At 39.2% G+C, this 14,818-nt stretch overlaps 1 protein-coding gene and 1 pseudogene across 1 annotated transcript; one reads left to right on the top strand and one right to left on the bottom strand.

Annotated features, from left to right (window-relative positions):
- Positions 1 to 9,767: 9,767 nt before the first annotated feature.
- On the bottom strand, positions 9,768 to 11,269 carry LOC102116385 (actin, cytoplasmic 1 pseudogene; annotated as a pseudogene).
- Positions 11,270 to 13,054: 1,785 nt separating this feature from the next.
- LOC102128296 (large ribosomal subunit protein eL34) lies at positions 13,055 to 13,488 on the top strand. Its single transcript, XM_005593378.5, has one exon. It carries the CDS (start codon positions 13,088 to 13,090, stop codon positions 13,472 to 13,474), a length of 387 nt encoding a protein of 128 aa, XP_005593435.3. The 5' UTR covers positions 13,055 to 13,087; the 3' UTR covers positions 13,475 to 13,488.
- The last annotated feature ends 1,330 nt before the right edge of the window (positions 13,489 to 14,818 follow it).

Consider the following 14,818-nt stretch of genomic DNA (forward strand, 5'->3'; position numbering starts at 1 on the left):
GTCTCAAACTCCTGATCTCAAGTGATCCTCCCGCCTCAGCCTCCCAAAGTCCTGGGATTATAGGCGTGAGCCACTGAACCTGGCCTGAACCAAAACTTGCCAAGAAGGTAATGGTGTTCTGGCCAGGCACTGTGGCTCACGCCTGTAATCCCAGCACTTTGGGAGGCTGAGGCGGGCAGATCACCTGAGGTCCGGGGGTTCGAGAGAGCCCAGCCAACATGGCAAAACCCAGTCTGTACTAAAAATGGAAAAATTAGCTGGGCATGGTAGTGCATGTCTGTAATCCCAACTACTCGGGAGGCTCAGGCATGAGAATCGCTTGAACCCGGGAGGCGGAGGTTGCAGTGAGCCGAGATCGTGCCACTGCACTCCAACCTGGGCGACAGAGTGAGACTCCATCTCAAAAAAAAAAAAAAAAAGAAAAAAGAAAAAAATAGAACGTAATGATGTTCTGAGAAACACAGACAACCAAGAGACCCCATTACATCTTATCTTACCCTTGTTGCTTTCCTTTATTAGCCAACCACTTTCTCTGAAAATGATGATATAAAAGGAAGCAGAAAATAGGCCAACTCATAGTTCCTTTTCCTTTCAGTTTTTCCTTATTCATCAGTAAGCCAAAGGCAAAAAGTGTTGGTAGCATGTGTGCATATCAAGATGTGAAATGAAAGTATTTGGCTTTGTTTTGTGTAGTGTTTTCCACTGTTCTGGTAAGAATGAAATACATATCCATATGTGACCTACAAAATACTAATTGCATAATTTTGGTGATTCTGCATATGGGTTAAATGCTCTTATATTTTGATTTAAAAGTAGCACTGGGTAACACAAAAATAAATGGCCCAATTCATGCTAATAATTTAAATTTTTAACTTTACTTAGAACCACATTAGCAAATAAGAAACGTAATGACTAGTTGAGAAAAAGAGACCATGGAAGAAAGGATAAAGCTTCACATTTTATTACCTCTAATGTACTTTGTTCCTGCTTTTTGAACAAGGAGTCCTGCATTTTTATTTTGCACTGGGCCCTGCAATTTATGTAATTGGAAATTGCCTTGATATCTGCATTTGTGGTTTTCAAAAAGTCTGCCACTTCACAAGCCCACACTTTATGTTGGAGTCATTGTGTGGGTGTAAATTGCGTGAGTAGGTGTGTGTTAGCAGGGGTGGAGTGAGGAGGGGAAAGCGCTGGAGAGCAGGGCGACAGTGGCAAGGGCCAAATTAAGAGCACACAGATGTGAGAAAAGGAAGTGGTCATTGGATTCTCTGAAGGGCTCACAGTGTTAAAGTCACAGGAACAATGCTGAGATATTATCACGTTAAATTTTCCAAGTCAAATGGTGAAGAGATGGAGGTGGGGGGAGGAGTTTCAGCTTCACCATGGCAGCAAAAAGGTTTCAGAAGCCTGCGTGAAGCAGTTCTCTCTCAGAGCTAAATGTACAGAATGTAAAAGACAACCAGAATTGGTTGTAAATGTCATTTGTTGTGAGATGGAAAGTAATCTCAAGATTTTTCCCATATTTAACCCTTGGCATTTTTGTGAAAAAGAGTTGCTGCTTCCCAGTACCCATGCAGAGAATGTTTTCAAACACACCACCTCTCTTATTGCATAAAATGAGCTTTAGATTATTTTATCCCTATTTCTTAACATCTACTTGAAGAGCTCAAGCATTTAATATATATTATCCTGCAATAAGTAAAACATATTTTGAAGATACAAAATTGTGGCTCAGTAAAATTGAGTAGTTTGCTCAATGTCACACAAAAGGCTGAAAAAGAACCCAAATCTTTTGCTTCTTGATATAATGAATGGGATACTGGATCCTGTTCCCTTACTCTATAAAGACAGAACATGATTTTGTAATTCGGTGTTGGTTGTGTGCTTTTGTGGGCAGGAAGGAAAGATGAGTCATTTTAGACTAAGAGCTACTTCTGATATTGTTAAGGTCAGCTGATTAGACATTTTAGTTTCACCTCCCACCATAATTATCTTTTGCCATGTAATATAACATAGTCATCGGTTCTAGGAATTATCACTCAGACATATTTGGGGAGCCATTATTACGCCTACAGCATACATCAATCAAAAATGGAGAAATATACAACTCAACAATAAATGTTTAGATTTCAATATTGGGCTCTCAATAATTGATAGAATGATTAGACAGGACATCAGCTAGGATATATAAGACTTCTGTGCCTTATATGTATTGCTATACATATATCAAACAACTTGACCTATCTAACATCTATATAATACTCCACTAAACAGCATAATACACATATACATATTCTTGCTTGTGCAAGACCAAGTGAGATTTATCCCAGGAATGCAAAGTTAGTTTAAAGCCAAAATTCAATTAACGTAATAGATGCAGAACAGGCATTTCACAAAATGCAATACCCTTTTATGATAAAAACACTCAACAAAGTTGTAATAGAAGGGAACTTCCTCAATCTGAGAAAGGGCATCTATGAAAAACCTATAGTTACCATTATCATCCTATTTCATGGTGAAAGATTGAATGCTTTTCCCCCAAAATCAGAAACAGGGAAAGGATGTCCATCTCACCAATTCTACTCCACATTGCACTGGAGGTCTGGCCAGGACCTCCTAAGGTGTCCCTGAAACACATATTAGAACTGATAAACAAGTTCAGCAAGGTTGCAAAAGACAATACCAATATATGAAAATCAATTGTATTTATACATATGTATATATAAAGAATGAACAATCCAAAAGTGAAATTAAGAAAATAATTCCATCCAAAAGATTACCTAAAAGAATAAAAATTTAGGAATACATTTAACAAAAGAATTGCAAGACATGTGCAATAAAAATTATAAAACATTGCTGAGGGAAATTAAAGAAAATTTAAATAAATGGAGAAGGTCCATGTTCATGAACTGGAAAACTTCTTATTCTTAAAATGGCAATTATTCCAAATTAATCAGTAGATTCAGTGTAGTCCTCATCAAAATTCCAGCAGGCTTTCTCTTTCTCTTTCTCTCAATTTCTCTCACAAAAATTCATAAGCTGATCCTAAAATTTTTATGAAAAACCAAAAGACGCAGAAGAGCTAAAATGATTTTTAATAGAAATTTGGTGGCCTTTCACTTTGCAATTTTAAAAACTATAAAGCTATAGCAATCAAGACAAATCAAAAAAATAAACAATAAGAAATGTTGGCAACAATGTGAATAAACAAGAACTCTCATTTCCAAAGTGGTGTAGCCACTTTGGAAAATGGTTTGGCAGTTTCTTTAAAAGTTAAATATACTTTTCCCGGCTGGGCGTGGTGGCTCACGCCTGTAATCCCAGCACTTTGGGAGGCCGAGGTGGGCGGATCACAAGGTCAGGAGATCGAGACCATGGTGAAACCCCGTCTCTACTAAAAATAGAAAAAATTAGCCGGGCGCAGGGGCGGGCGCCTGTAGTCCCAGCTACTCGGGAGGCTGAGGCAGGAGAATGGCGTGAACCCGGGAGGCGGAGCTTGCAGTGAGCCGAGATTGCGCCACTGCACTCCAGCCTGGGCGACAGAGCGAGACTCCGTCTCAAAAAAAAAAAAAAATATATATATATACTTTTCCCATACTACCTATCAATTCCACTCCTTGGTGTCTATCCAAGCTAAATGAAAACATTTGCCCACGCAAAAAACTCGTACACCAATATTCATAGCAGAAGCATCCACAAAAGCCAAAACACGGAAGCAAACCAAGTGTCCACTGATGAATGAATGGATAAACAAAATGTGGTATAGCCAAATAATAGAATATTTTTGGCAATAAAAAGAAATAAAGTAATGATACATGCCACAACATGAAAGAATCTCAGAAACATACCATGTGTAAGAATCCAGACACAAAAGACCACATATTGTATGATTCTTTTTATATGGAATGTCAAAAAAAAAAAAAAAAAAAAAAAAAAACAAATCTATAGAGACAGAAAGTAGATTAGTGGTTGCCTGGGACTGGAAGTAAGAATGGGAAGTGACTAGAAATGGGCACAAGATTTCCTTTCAGGGCAATGAAAATATTCTAAAACTAGGTGATGGTAATAATTGCACAACTCAGTACATTTACTAAAAATCATTGAATTGTGTACTTAAAGTGGATACATTTTATGGCATATAAATGATATCTTAATAAACTTAGTTAACAATTCTAATAGAAATCAAATTCTCCATTTAGGCACAGAACACACTTCAGCTACTTTAGAGTATTGGCTAGTGGTTGCTGCCTATAAGGCAAGGCCCTCAGGGGCATCTTTGTATATAAAGGTAATAACTATAATAGCATTTCTTGAGTTCTTACTCTAAGTCATACACTATCTAAAGCACTTGAAATGCATTTGTTCTTTTAATGCTCGTAATAAATTTACCAGTTAAGTAACGTGTTCAAAGTCACACAGGTGGCCAAACCAAGATTCAAATGCATGTCTGCCTGACTCTAGCATTTGCTCTATGTTCTCACATTCTTGAGTTCTTACATGAAACTAGAACAAAGAAAAAAAAAATCACCACCTTTAGAGAGATCTAGAAGACTTGATACCTGCTTAACAAACTGGCATAATAGCAATTATGATCACAGACTTCAAGACAAAGAAAATGAATTCATCTCTAATGCTGTGTAAAAAAAGATCACTGCACTTAGTGGCTTAAAACAACAATAAACATTTAATAGCTTCCACGGTTTCCAGGCGTCAAGAATCTGAGGACAGCATGGCTCAGTGGTTCTAGTTCTGATTTCTCATGAGGTTGTACTCAAGATACCAGCCAGGGCTGAAGTCAAATAAAGCTCACCTAGGGCTGGAGCATCTGTTTCTGAGGTGGTTCACTCACACGCCTAGGAAGTTGGTGCTGACTGTTGGTGGGAGGCCTTAGTTCCTCTCTCCACATGGTTCTCTCTACAGGGCTGTGTATGTGTCCCCATGACAAGGTTACTAGTTTCCTCCAGAGCAAACTGTCCAAGAGCCCAACGTGGCAGCTAGGCTGTCTTTTATGATCTAACCTCAGAGGTCACACATCATCACTCTGCAATGTCCTATTCGGTATAGGAAGGGTCTACACAAGGACTTGAATGTCAAGAGGCAAGGATCATTACAGTCCTCCTTGGAGGTTGGCTGACACAGCAAATGTTTAGCTCACTCTGCTAGGGCTGGGAGAGCTGGAACTGTCAAGCATTCCGTACCACATTTACCAGAGACATACACATGACAGTCCAAATAAAAAGTACTCTAAAGTCATGGACAGCCACCTGTCTCTTTGGGCTGCAGCCCTGCTCTGCTCACTGTACACAGCAATCTGAGTGGACTCAGATGGTGAATGGGGAGCCAAACATGTGGCTTTTGGTGCCTCTACAGGCCCCTCATCCTGTCCATCTGATTTCCTATCCTGGACATATTTCTTTGCACATCCCACATTCCCTACTTCTCATCGAAATGGGCCTGTCCTATATTTGATCTTCTTAAATTTTTTGTTTCATCTAGAGCTTGGAAAGCTCTAAGTCTGCAATACTAATTCAAGGTAGTGGGTTAGAAACTCATTTGGTATAGCTGCATTCTAACTGCCTTCTAAAGCTTTAATCCGCCCAAATGTATGCATATGGGAGTTTGGTCATTTGCAGGCAGAGAGGAAGCATTTCTGATTCTGTAACTCATATCAAGTTGATTCAAACCATAGATTCATGTATTTATTCATTCAATCAGTCAGCCAACCAGCATTTATTGAGTGCCTACTATGTACCAGGCACTTTCCTAGGTACTATATAAAACTCATCTTGCGTACTGTGAATGAATGGCAGCAAAACATGTTATAGGTTCCACAGCTGCAGAGTGTAGAAAGATCAAACATGGCGCTCCTTCCTAAGGTTCCAAGGGAAGATACAGAGTCATCTTCAAGTACAGCACTCTATAATATGCACATATTACTACTGGAAAGGTACATTTGTTAACATCTCAGCCATACCTAGGAAAATCTTGTCAGCCAAAAAAACTCAAATTAGTTCCTTCGAGTGCAGCTTTTTAAAAGTACATTTAAAATACCACCCCCATGAAAACTTCAAAAGGTACATTTCTGAACCCTATGAATATGAAAATATAATTCCCATCTAAGAGTTGATATTCTGCTTAAAATAAGGTAGCTAACAAATGTTGCCTCCTGAATAATTAGATATTACAAGTGTTAAGAGCTGTCAGGACAGGGTACCATAGTTATAGAAACCAGATAATTAAAATTGTCTTACATTCCTCAGCAACTTGTCTTTTCCTCATTAACAAAGAGAAGTAGAGGAACGGATCACTTATACAATCAACAAAAGCTCCTTAATGCTCTCTCTGTACAGTAACTAACTGTGCTGGAATTTGGAACGCAGAGGTGGACAGAAAGACAGAACCCAACGTCATTGAGCTTAAAATGCAGTAGGAAGGCATGAATCAAATAAATATTTCAGAAATGTATTCACAAGGGCAATGAGTATAAGAAGGAAAAGATGGTCCCAAAATAATTTAAGCTACCATGCACTTCAAAAACACCATTTTATGACCAAGACTGTGCTCCTATTTTAGCATGCAGGGAAGCGGTATAACATATTCATCTTGGAAAGTAAGTTCTCAAGTCTCACTATTTGAGTTCCAATTCCAGCTCCACCCCTTAGAAGCTGCAAGACCTTGGGTAGTATAAATGCTCTCTCTAAGCTCCAGGTTCCTCATCTGAAAATAAAGCCTACTTTGAGGTGCCCTTGTGATAATTGAGATGATATCTGACAAATCATACTGCCCGACATATTATAATGAGTATCTATAATTTTATTAACCATGGCTTATTTAAGGTAATATTAAAATTACTTTTCATTCCTTGAAGAAACAGCATTATAAAAGAAGGTTTGGGTTTATATTTTCTCCACGAATTTATTCAACCATTTATTTATATCTTTGACATTTTTCTTGCCAAAGCTAAGGAGAATATAGAATACCATTTTATTTTTGTTGTTGTTTTGTTTTTCAAATGTATTTATTTTTAAATTGACATATAAAATTGTATGTATTTATCATGTGGAACATAATGTTTCGAAGTATATATACATTGTAGAATGGTTGAATCTAGCTAATTAATAAATGCATTACCTCACATAGTTGTCACTTTGTGGTAAGAACACTTATCATCTACTCTCTTAGCATTTTTCAAAAATATATCATTATTGACAATAGTCACCATACTATACAACAGACCTCTTGAACTTATTCCTCCTACCTAATTGTAATTACGTATACTTTCACCAATATCTCCCTAACTCCCCTCCCCGCAACCACCCTAGCCTCTGGTAGTTGCCAGTCTTCTTTTTAATTCTATAAGGTCAACATTTTTAGATTCCACATATGAGTGAGAATATGTGGTATTTGTCTCGCTATGCCTGGCTTATTTCACTTAACATAATGTCTTCCAGGATCATCCATTTTGCTGCAAACAACAGAATTTCCTTCTTTTTTGTAACTGAACAGTATTCCACTGTGTATATGCACCACATTTTCTTTATTCATTCATCCATCGATGGACTCTTAGGTTGATTAAACATCATGGCTATTGTAAATATTACTGCGATCAACATGGGGGCACAGATATCTCTGCAACATACTGATTTTATTTCCTTTGGATATACACCCAGTAGTGGGATTGCTGGATCCTAAGGTAGTTGTATTTTTAATTGCTTGAGAAACCCCCATAATGTTTTCCATAATGGTTGTACTAATTTATATTAGCATGCAATTATAAATTATATTAGCATGCAAGGGTTTCTTTTTCTCCACATCCTTTCTAAAAGTTGTCTTTTATCTTTTTGACAATAGCCACTCTAATAGGTGTGAGCTTATCTCATTGTGGTTTTGATTTTCATTTCCCTGATGATTAGTGATGTTGAGCATTTTTTCATATACCTGTTGGTCATTTGTGTGTCTTCTTTTGAAAAATGCCTATTTACGTGATATGGTTTGGCTGTGTCCCCACCCAAATCTCATCTTGTAGTTCCCATAATCCCCACATGTTGTGGGAGGGACCTTGTGGGAGGTAACTGAATCATGGGAGCGATTACCCCCATGCTGTTCTCATGATAGTGAGTTCTCACAAGATCTGATGATTTTATAAGGGGCTTTTTCCCCTTTGCTCAGCACATCTCCTTCCTGCTGCCCTATGAAGAAGGTGCCTTTCTTCCCCTTTGCCTTCTGCCATGATGGTAAGTTTCCTGAGGCCTTTCCAGCCATGCATAACTTAAGTCAATTAAACCTCTTTTCTTTATAAATTACCCAGGTCTTGGGTATTACTTCATGGCAGTGTGAGAATGGACTAATACATTAGGTCTTTTGCTCATTTTAAAAATCAGATTGCTTGTGTTTTCACTATTGATTTGTTAGAGTTCACTGCGACTTTGGTTATTAACCCCTTATAAGATGTATGGTTTGCAAATATTTTCCCTGTTCTTTAGGTTGTATCTTCTGTAAACCAAAAAGTATCTGAAACAGGTCTCAATCAATTTAGAGGTTTATTTTACCAAGATTAAGGGTCATGGCCCATGGTACAGCTTCAGGGGCTCCTGAGAACATGTGCCCAAGATGGTAGGGCTATAGGGTGATTTTATACATTTTGGGGAGACAGAAGTCATAGGCAAAGACATAAATCAATATAGGTAAGGTATACATTGGTTTGGCCCACAAAGGTGGGACATCTCAAAGCAGGGGGTCTTCTAGGTCATAGGCACATTCAAAGGTTTTCCTGATTAGCAAATTGGTTGAAAGAGTTAATCTCTGCCTGAAGAGTTAAAGTCAATTTGACTTAAGGTAAGGAGGTGGTTGTGGAATCCAAGATTCTTGTGATATAGATGAAGGCTCCAGGTAGCAAGTTACAGAGAGAATAGGTGGTGAATGTTTCTTATTGGACCTTAAAAAGGTGTCAGACTCTTAGTTAATTCTCTCCTGGAACAGGAAAAGACCTGGAAAGGGAAGGGCATTCTCTACAGAATGTAGATTTCCCCCACCCATAAGAGATGGTTTTGCAAGGCCATTTCAAAATATGTCAAAGAAACATATTTTAGGATAGAATACTTTGATTTCCTTTAGGGCCTTTTATCTGTCATGTGATGTTATACCAGAGTAAGGTTGGAATTGGTATCTTTTTTTTTTTTAAGTGTGCACTTTTATTCAACTGGTCTCAAGTCAGTGTACAGGTAAGCCCTGGCTGCTTCCACACCTCCACCGGCTCCCAGTTAGACCAAAAATTTTCATATATCTCAAGTTGAGGGGCAAAAAAGAGGGGTCTCAATGGCTGATCATTCAAAATAAAACAAAATTTAAAAAGTATTAAGGTGAATATTAAAAATTTTTTGCATTACATGATTTATATGAAAGCAATGCTATCACCTCCCCTGTGTGGAGAGGACTGGGGCATTCTTTTTAGAGAGAAGTGGGATGGCTTTTGGGAGGGCAAGGGACTTCCTGTAACAATGCATCTCGTGATATTTGGAATGACTATTTAAAAAAGGAACAATGCACAATCAAAGTCCTCGGCCACATTGTAGAACTTTGAGGGATGCTCGCTCCAACTGACTGCTGTCACCTCCACCTTTCCGGTTTTCAAATCTTGAGTCAAGCTAAAAAACAACAACAAATAATAATAATCATAATAACAGTAAGACCATGCCAATCTTATCTTGTTTTCTGGCAAGTTGGGTTTTTGTCAAGAATGGATGTAATACAACTAAGTCACAGTCCACCTAGAAGCATCTGCTGTGGGTGATGAAGGAGCTGGCCTCTTGGTATTTTTGCTTGCTGATCCACATCTGCTAGAAGGTGGACAGGGAGATCAGGATGGAGCCATCAAAACACACAGAGTATTTATGCACAGGAGGAGCAATGATCTTGATCTTTATCGTGCTGGAAGTCAGGACGGTGATCTCCTTCTGCATCCTGTCAGCAATGCCAGGGTACATGGTAGTGCCACCAGACAGCACTGTATTGGTGTACAGGTCTTTGCAGATGTCCACATCACACTTCATGATGGAGGTGAAGGTAGTTTTGTGGATGCCACAGGATTCCATGCCCAGGAAGGAAGGCTGGAAGAGGTATTGGGGCAGTGGAACCACTGGTCGCTGATGGTGATGACCTGGCCGTTGAGCAGCTCCTTGCTCTTCTCCAGGGAGGAGCTGGAGGCTGCAGTGGCTATCTCCTGCTCGAAGTCCAGGGTGATATAGCACAGCTTCTCCTTGATGTGAAGCATGATTTCCCACTCAGCAGTAGTGGTGAAGCTGTAGCCACCCTCCTTGAGGATCTTCATGAGGTAGTCAGGTCCTGGCCAGCCAGGTCCAGAGGCAGGATGGTGTGGGGGATGGTGTACCCCTCATAGATGGGCATAGTGTGGGTGACCCCATCACTAGAGTCCATCACAATGCCAGTGGCACTGCCAGAGGTGTACCAGCCTGGATGGTCAAGTACATGGCTGGGGCATTGAAAGTCTCAAACATGATCTGGGTCATCTTCTCATGGTTGACCTCGGGGTTCGGGGAGCCTCGGTCAGCAGCATGAGGTGCTCCTCGGGAGCCTCACATAGCTTGTTGTAAAAGTTGTGGTGCCAGATCTCCATGTCGTCCCATTTGGTGACAATGCCGTGCTCTATGGGGTATTTCAGGGTGGGGTCAGAATGCCTGTCTTGCTCTGGGCCTCATTGCTCATGTAGGATTCCTTCTGACCTAGGCCCAGCATCATGCTGTGGTGCCGTGGGCACCACATGATGGAAGGGAGGACAGCTGGGGAGCATCATCGCCCATGAAGACAGCCTTACACATGCTGGAGCCTTTGTCGAAGATGAGAGCAGTGATATCATCATTCATGGTGATCTGGCAGTGGGTGTAGACTGGCGGTGGAGTGGGGAGGGTGAGGTTCTGTGCCTGCTGGGCAGATGCAGTCTCCACAGTCTAGAGTTGGTATCTTATTGCTACAAAGAATCTGTTCTGTCACTCTTAGGATCTCTATTTTAATGGTAATGCTGAGTTGTGTCTAAACTCCAAAAGGGAGAGGGTATAATGAGGCATGTCTGACACCAGCCTCCTTCCTGTCATGGCTTGAACTAGTTGTTGAGGTTTCTTTGGGATACTCTTGGCTGAGAGGGAGATCCACTTACTCAGTTGGGGGTCTTAGAACTTTAATTTTAGTTTACACTTCAGTCTGTCAATTGTTTCCTTTGCTGTGCAGAAACCTTTCCATTTGATGTAATCCCATTTGTCTATTTTTGCTTCTGTTACCTGTGCTTTGAGGTCGTGTTAAAAATAAATAAATAAACAAAATAATTGCCCAGACAAATGTCTTAAAGCTTCTCTCCTGTTTTTGCTTCTAGAAGTTTCATAGTTTGGGGTCTAACATTTAAGTCTTTAACCTTTTTTGTGAGTGGATTTTATACGGTGAGAGATAAAGGTCTAATTTCATTCTTCTGTGTGTGTCTACCCAGTTTTCCCAACACCATTTGTTGAAGAGACTGTCCTTTCCCTATTGTATATTCTTGGCACCTTCATCAAAAATCAGTTTACTGTAAACGTGTGGATATATTTCTGGGTTCTCTTTTCCATTCCATGGGTCTGTGTGTCTGTCTTTATGCCAGTACCATGCTGTTTTGATTACTATAGCTTTGTAGTACATTTTGAAGTCAGATAGCGTGATGCCTCCAGCTTTGCATTGTTTTTCTGTGTTTTGTTTTGGTTTTTTCCTCCAAATTTCTTTGGCTATTCAAGGTCTTGCATGGTTCCATACAAGCTTTAGTATTGTTTTCTATTTCTGTGAAGAATGTCATTGGTATTTTGATGGGAATTGCATTGAATCTATAGATTGCTTTGGGTAGTATGGGCATTTTAACAATTTTAATTCTTACAATCCATGAACACAGGATACCTTTCCATCCTTTTTATGTCTTCTTCAATTTTTTTTTCAGCAATGTTTCCCAGTTTTCAGTGTAGAGATTTTTCATCTCCTTGGTTAAATTTGTTCCTAAGTATTTTAATTTTTGTAAATATTATAAATAGAATTTTTAATCTATTTTTCTGATAGTTTGCTATAAGTGTATAAAAATGCTACTGAATTTTGCATGTTGATTTTCTATCCTACAACTTTATTGAATGTGTTTATTGGTTCTAACATTTTTTGATGGAATCTTCAGGGTTTTCAGTATGTAAGATTGTGTCATGTGCAAACAGGGACAATTTAACTTCCTCCTTTCCAATTTGGATGCCTTTTATTTGTTTCTCTTGCCTAATTGCTCTGGCTAGTACTTCCAGTACTATGTTGACTATAAGTGGTGAGAGTAGGCTTCTTTGTGTTGTTCCAAATCTTAAAGGAAAAGCTTTCAACTTTTCCCACTTTTAGTGTATTAGCTGTGGATTTATCATATATAGCCTATATTGTGTTGAGGTACATTCCCTCTATACTCAATTTGTTGAAGGTTTTTATCATAAAGAGATGTTGAATTTTGTCAAATGCTTTTTCTGCATCTATTGACATGATCATATGGTTTTTGTCCTTCATTGTATTAATGTGATGTATCACCTTTACTGATTTACATATGTTGAACCATTCTTGCATCCCTGGGATAAATCTCATTTGATCATGGTGGACAATCTTTTTAATGTGCTGTTGAATTTAATATTTTATTAAAAATTTTCAAATATCTATTCATCAGGGATATTGGCCTATAGTTTTCTTTTTTGGCTGTGTCCTCATCTGGTTTTAGTAATGTGGTAATGCTTGGAGGTATCAGTTTGTTCTCACATTGCTATAAAGAAATACCTGAGACTGGGTAATTTATAAAGAGAAGAGAATTGGCTCACAGTTCCACAGGCTGTACAGGAAGTACGATGCTGGCATCTGCTCAGCTTCTGGGAGGCCTCAAGAAACTTACCATTATGGTAGAAGGCAGAGGGGAGCACACATATCACATGGCTGGAGTAGGAGCAAGAGAGAGAGGGGAAAGGTGCTACACACCTTTGAACAGCCAGAGCTCGCAAGAACTCACTCACTTCTCTTCCGGGGACGTTGTCTGCAGGCACTCAGAATGGTCCAACGTTTGACATACCGACGTAGGCTTTCCTACAATACAGCCTCTAACAAAACTAGGCTGTCCCGAACCCCTGGTAATAGAATTGTTTACCTTTATACCAAGAAGGTTGGGAAAGCACCAAAATCTGCATGTGGTGTGTGCCCAGGCAGACTTCGAGGGGTTCGTGCTGTAAGACCTAAAGTTCTTATGAGATTGTCCAAAACAAAGAAACATGTCAGCAGGGCCTATGGTGGTTCCATGTGTGCTAAATGTGTTCGTGACAGGATCAAGCGTGCTTTCCTTATCGAGGAGCAGAAAATCGTTGTGAAAGTGTTGAAGGCACAAGCACAGAGTCAAAAAGCTAAATTAAAAAATGAAACTTTTTTGAGTAATAAAAATTAAAAAAAAAAAAAAAAGAACTCACTCACTATCACAAGAACAGCACCAAGTGGATGCAACAAACCATTCATGAGAAATCCGCCTCTGTGATGCAGTCGCCTCCCACCAAACACCAACTTCAACATTAGGGATTATAATTTGACACGAGATTTGGACAGAGACACAGATCCAAACCATATCACTCCTCTTCAATTTTTTGGAAGAGTTTGAGACTTCATGTTACTGTTTCTTTAAATGTTTGGTAGGATTCAGTTGTGAAGTCATCATGTCCTGGGCTTCTCTTTAATCGGAGACTATTTGTTACTGATTCAATCTCCTTATTCATTATTAGTCTATTTAGATTTTGTATTTCTTCATAATTCAATCTTGATAGGTTGTATGTGTCCGGGAATTTACCTGTTTTCTAGGTTATCCAATTTGTTGGCATACAATTCTTCATAATAATTTCTTATGATCTTTTGTTTCTATGGTATCAGTTGTAATGTCTCCCTTTGTGCCTCTAATCTTATTTGAGTCTTCTCTCTTTTTTTCTTAGTCTAGCTAAAGGATTGTCAATGCTGTTTATCTTTTTTTTTCTTTTTCTTTTTTTTTTTTTTTTGAGACAAAGTCTCACTCTTGTAGCCCAGGCTGGAGTGCAATGGCACAATCTCAGCTCACTGCAACCTCCGCCTCTGGGGTTCAAGCAATTCTCCTCCTGCCTCAGCCTCCTGAGTAGCTGGAATTACAGGTGCCTGCCACCATGCCTGGCTAATTTTTGTATTTTTAGTAGACAAGGGGTTTCACCATGTTGGCAGGCTGGTCTTGAACTCCTGACCTCAAGCGATCCGCCTGCCTTGGCCTCCCAAGGTGCTGGGATTACAGGTGTGAGCCACTGTGCCCGGCCTTGTTTATCTTTTAAAAACAGCAACTCTTCGTTCCACTTATCTTTTCTATTGTTTTTCTAGTTTCTATTTCATTTATTCCTGCTCTGATCTTTATTATTTCCTTCCTTCTACTAATTTTGGACTTAGTTTCTTCTTGTTTTTCCAGTTCCTTGAGGTGCAAGTTTAGGTTATTTGAGATCTTTCTTCTTTCTTAATATAGGTGTTTACTGTTACGAACGTCTTTCTTAGAACTGCTTTTGCTGTATCCAATAGGTATTGGTATGTTGTGTTTTCATTTTCATTTATCTCAAGAAAAGTTTTAATTTCCCTTGTAATTTCTTCATTGACCCATTCGTTGTTCAAAGCACCTCTTCACAGGTGCTGCATTTTGTCACCTGGACCTTAAGAAGCAGTTTGTCCCCCCAAGTAATATATATACCCTTGTGAGAAAACCTCCTTTAGTTTCTAATTAGAATTCCCCCTG

The sequence above is a fragment of the Macaca fascicularis genome, chromosome X, assembly GCF_037993035.2.
Source record: "Macaca fascicularis isolate 582-1 chromosome X, T2T-MFA8v1.1".
Classification (NCBI taxonomy): Eukaryota; Metazoa; Chordata; class Mammalia; order Primates; family Cercopithecidae; genus Macaca; species Macaca fascicularis.

What these genes read in the sequence shown, in the direction of transcription:
- LOC102128296 (XM_005593378.5), top strand. Translation starts at nt 13,088, where the DNA reads ATGGTCCAACGTTTGACATACCGACGTAGGCTTTCCTACAATACAGCC.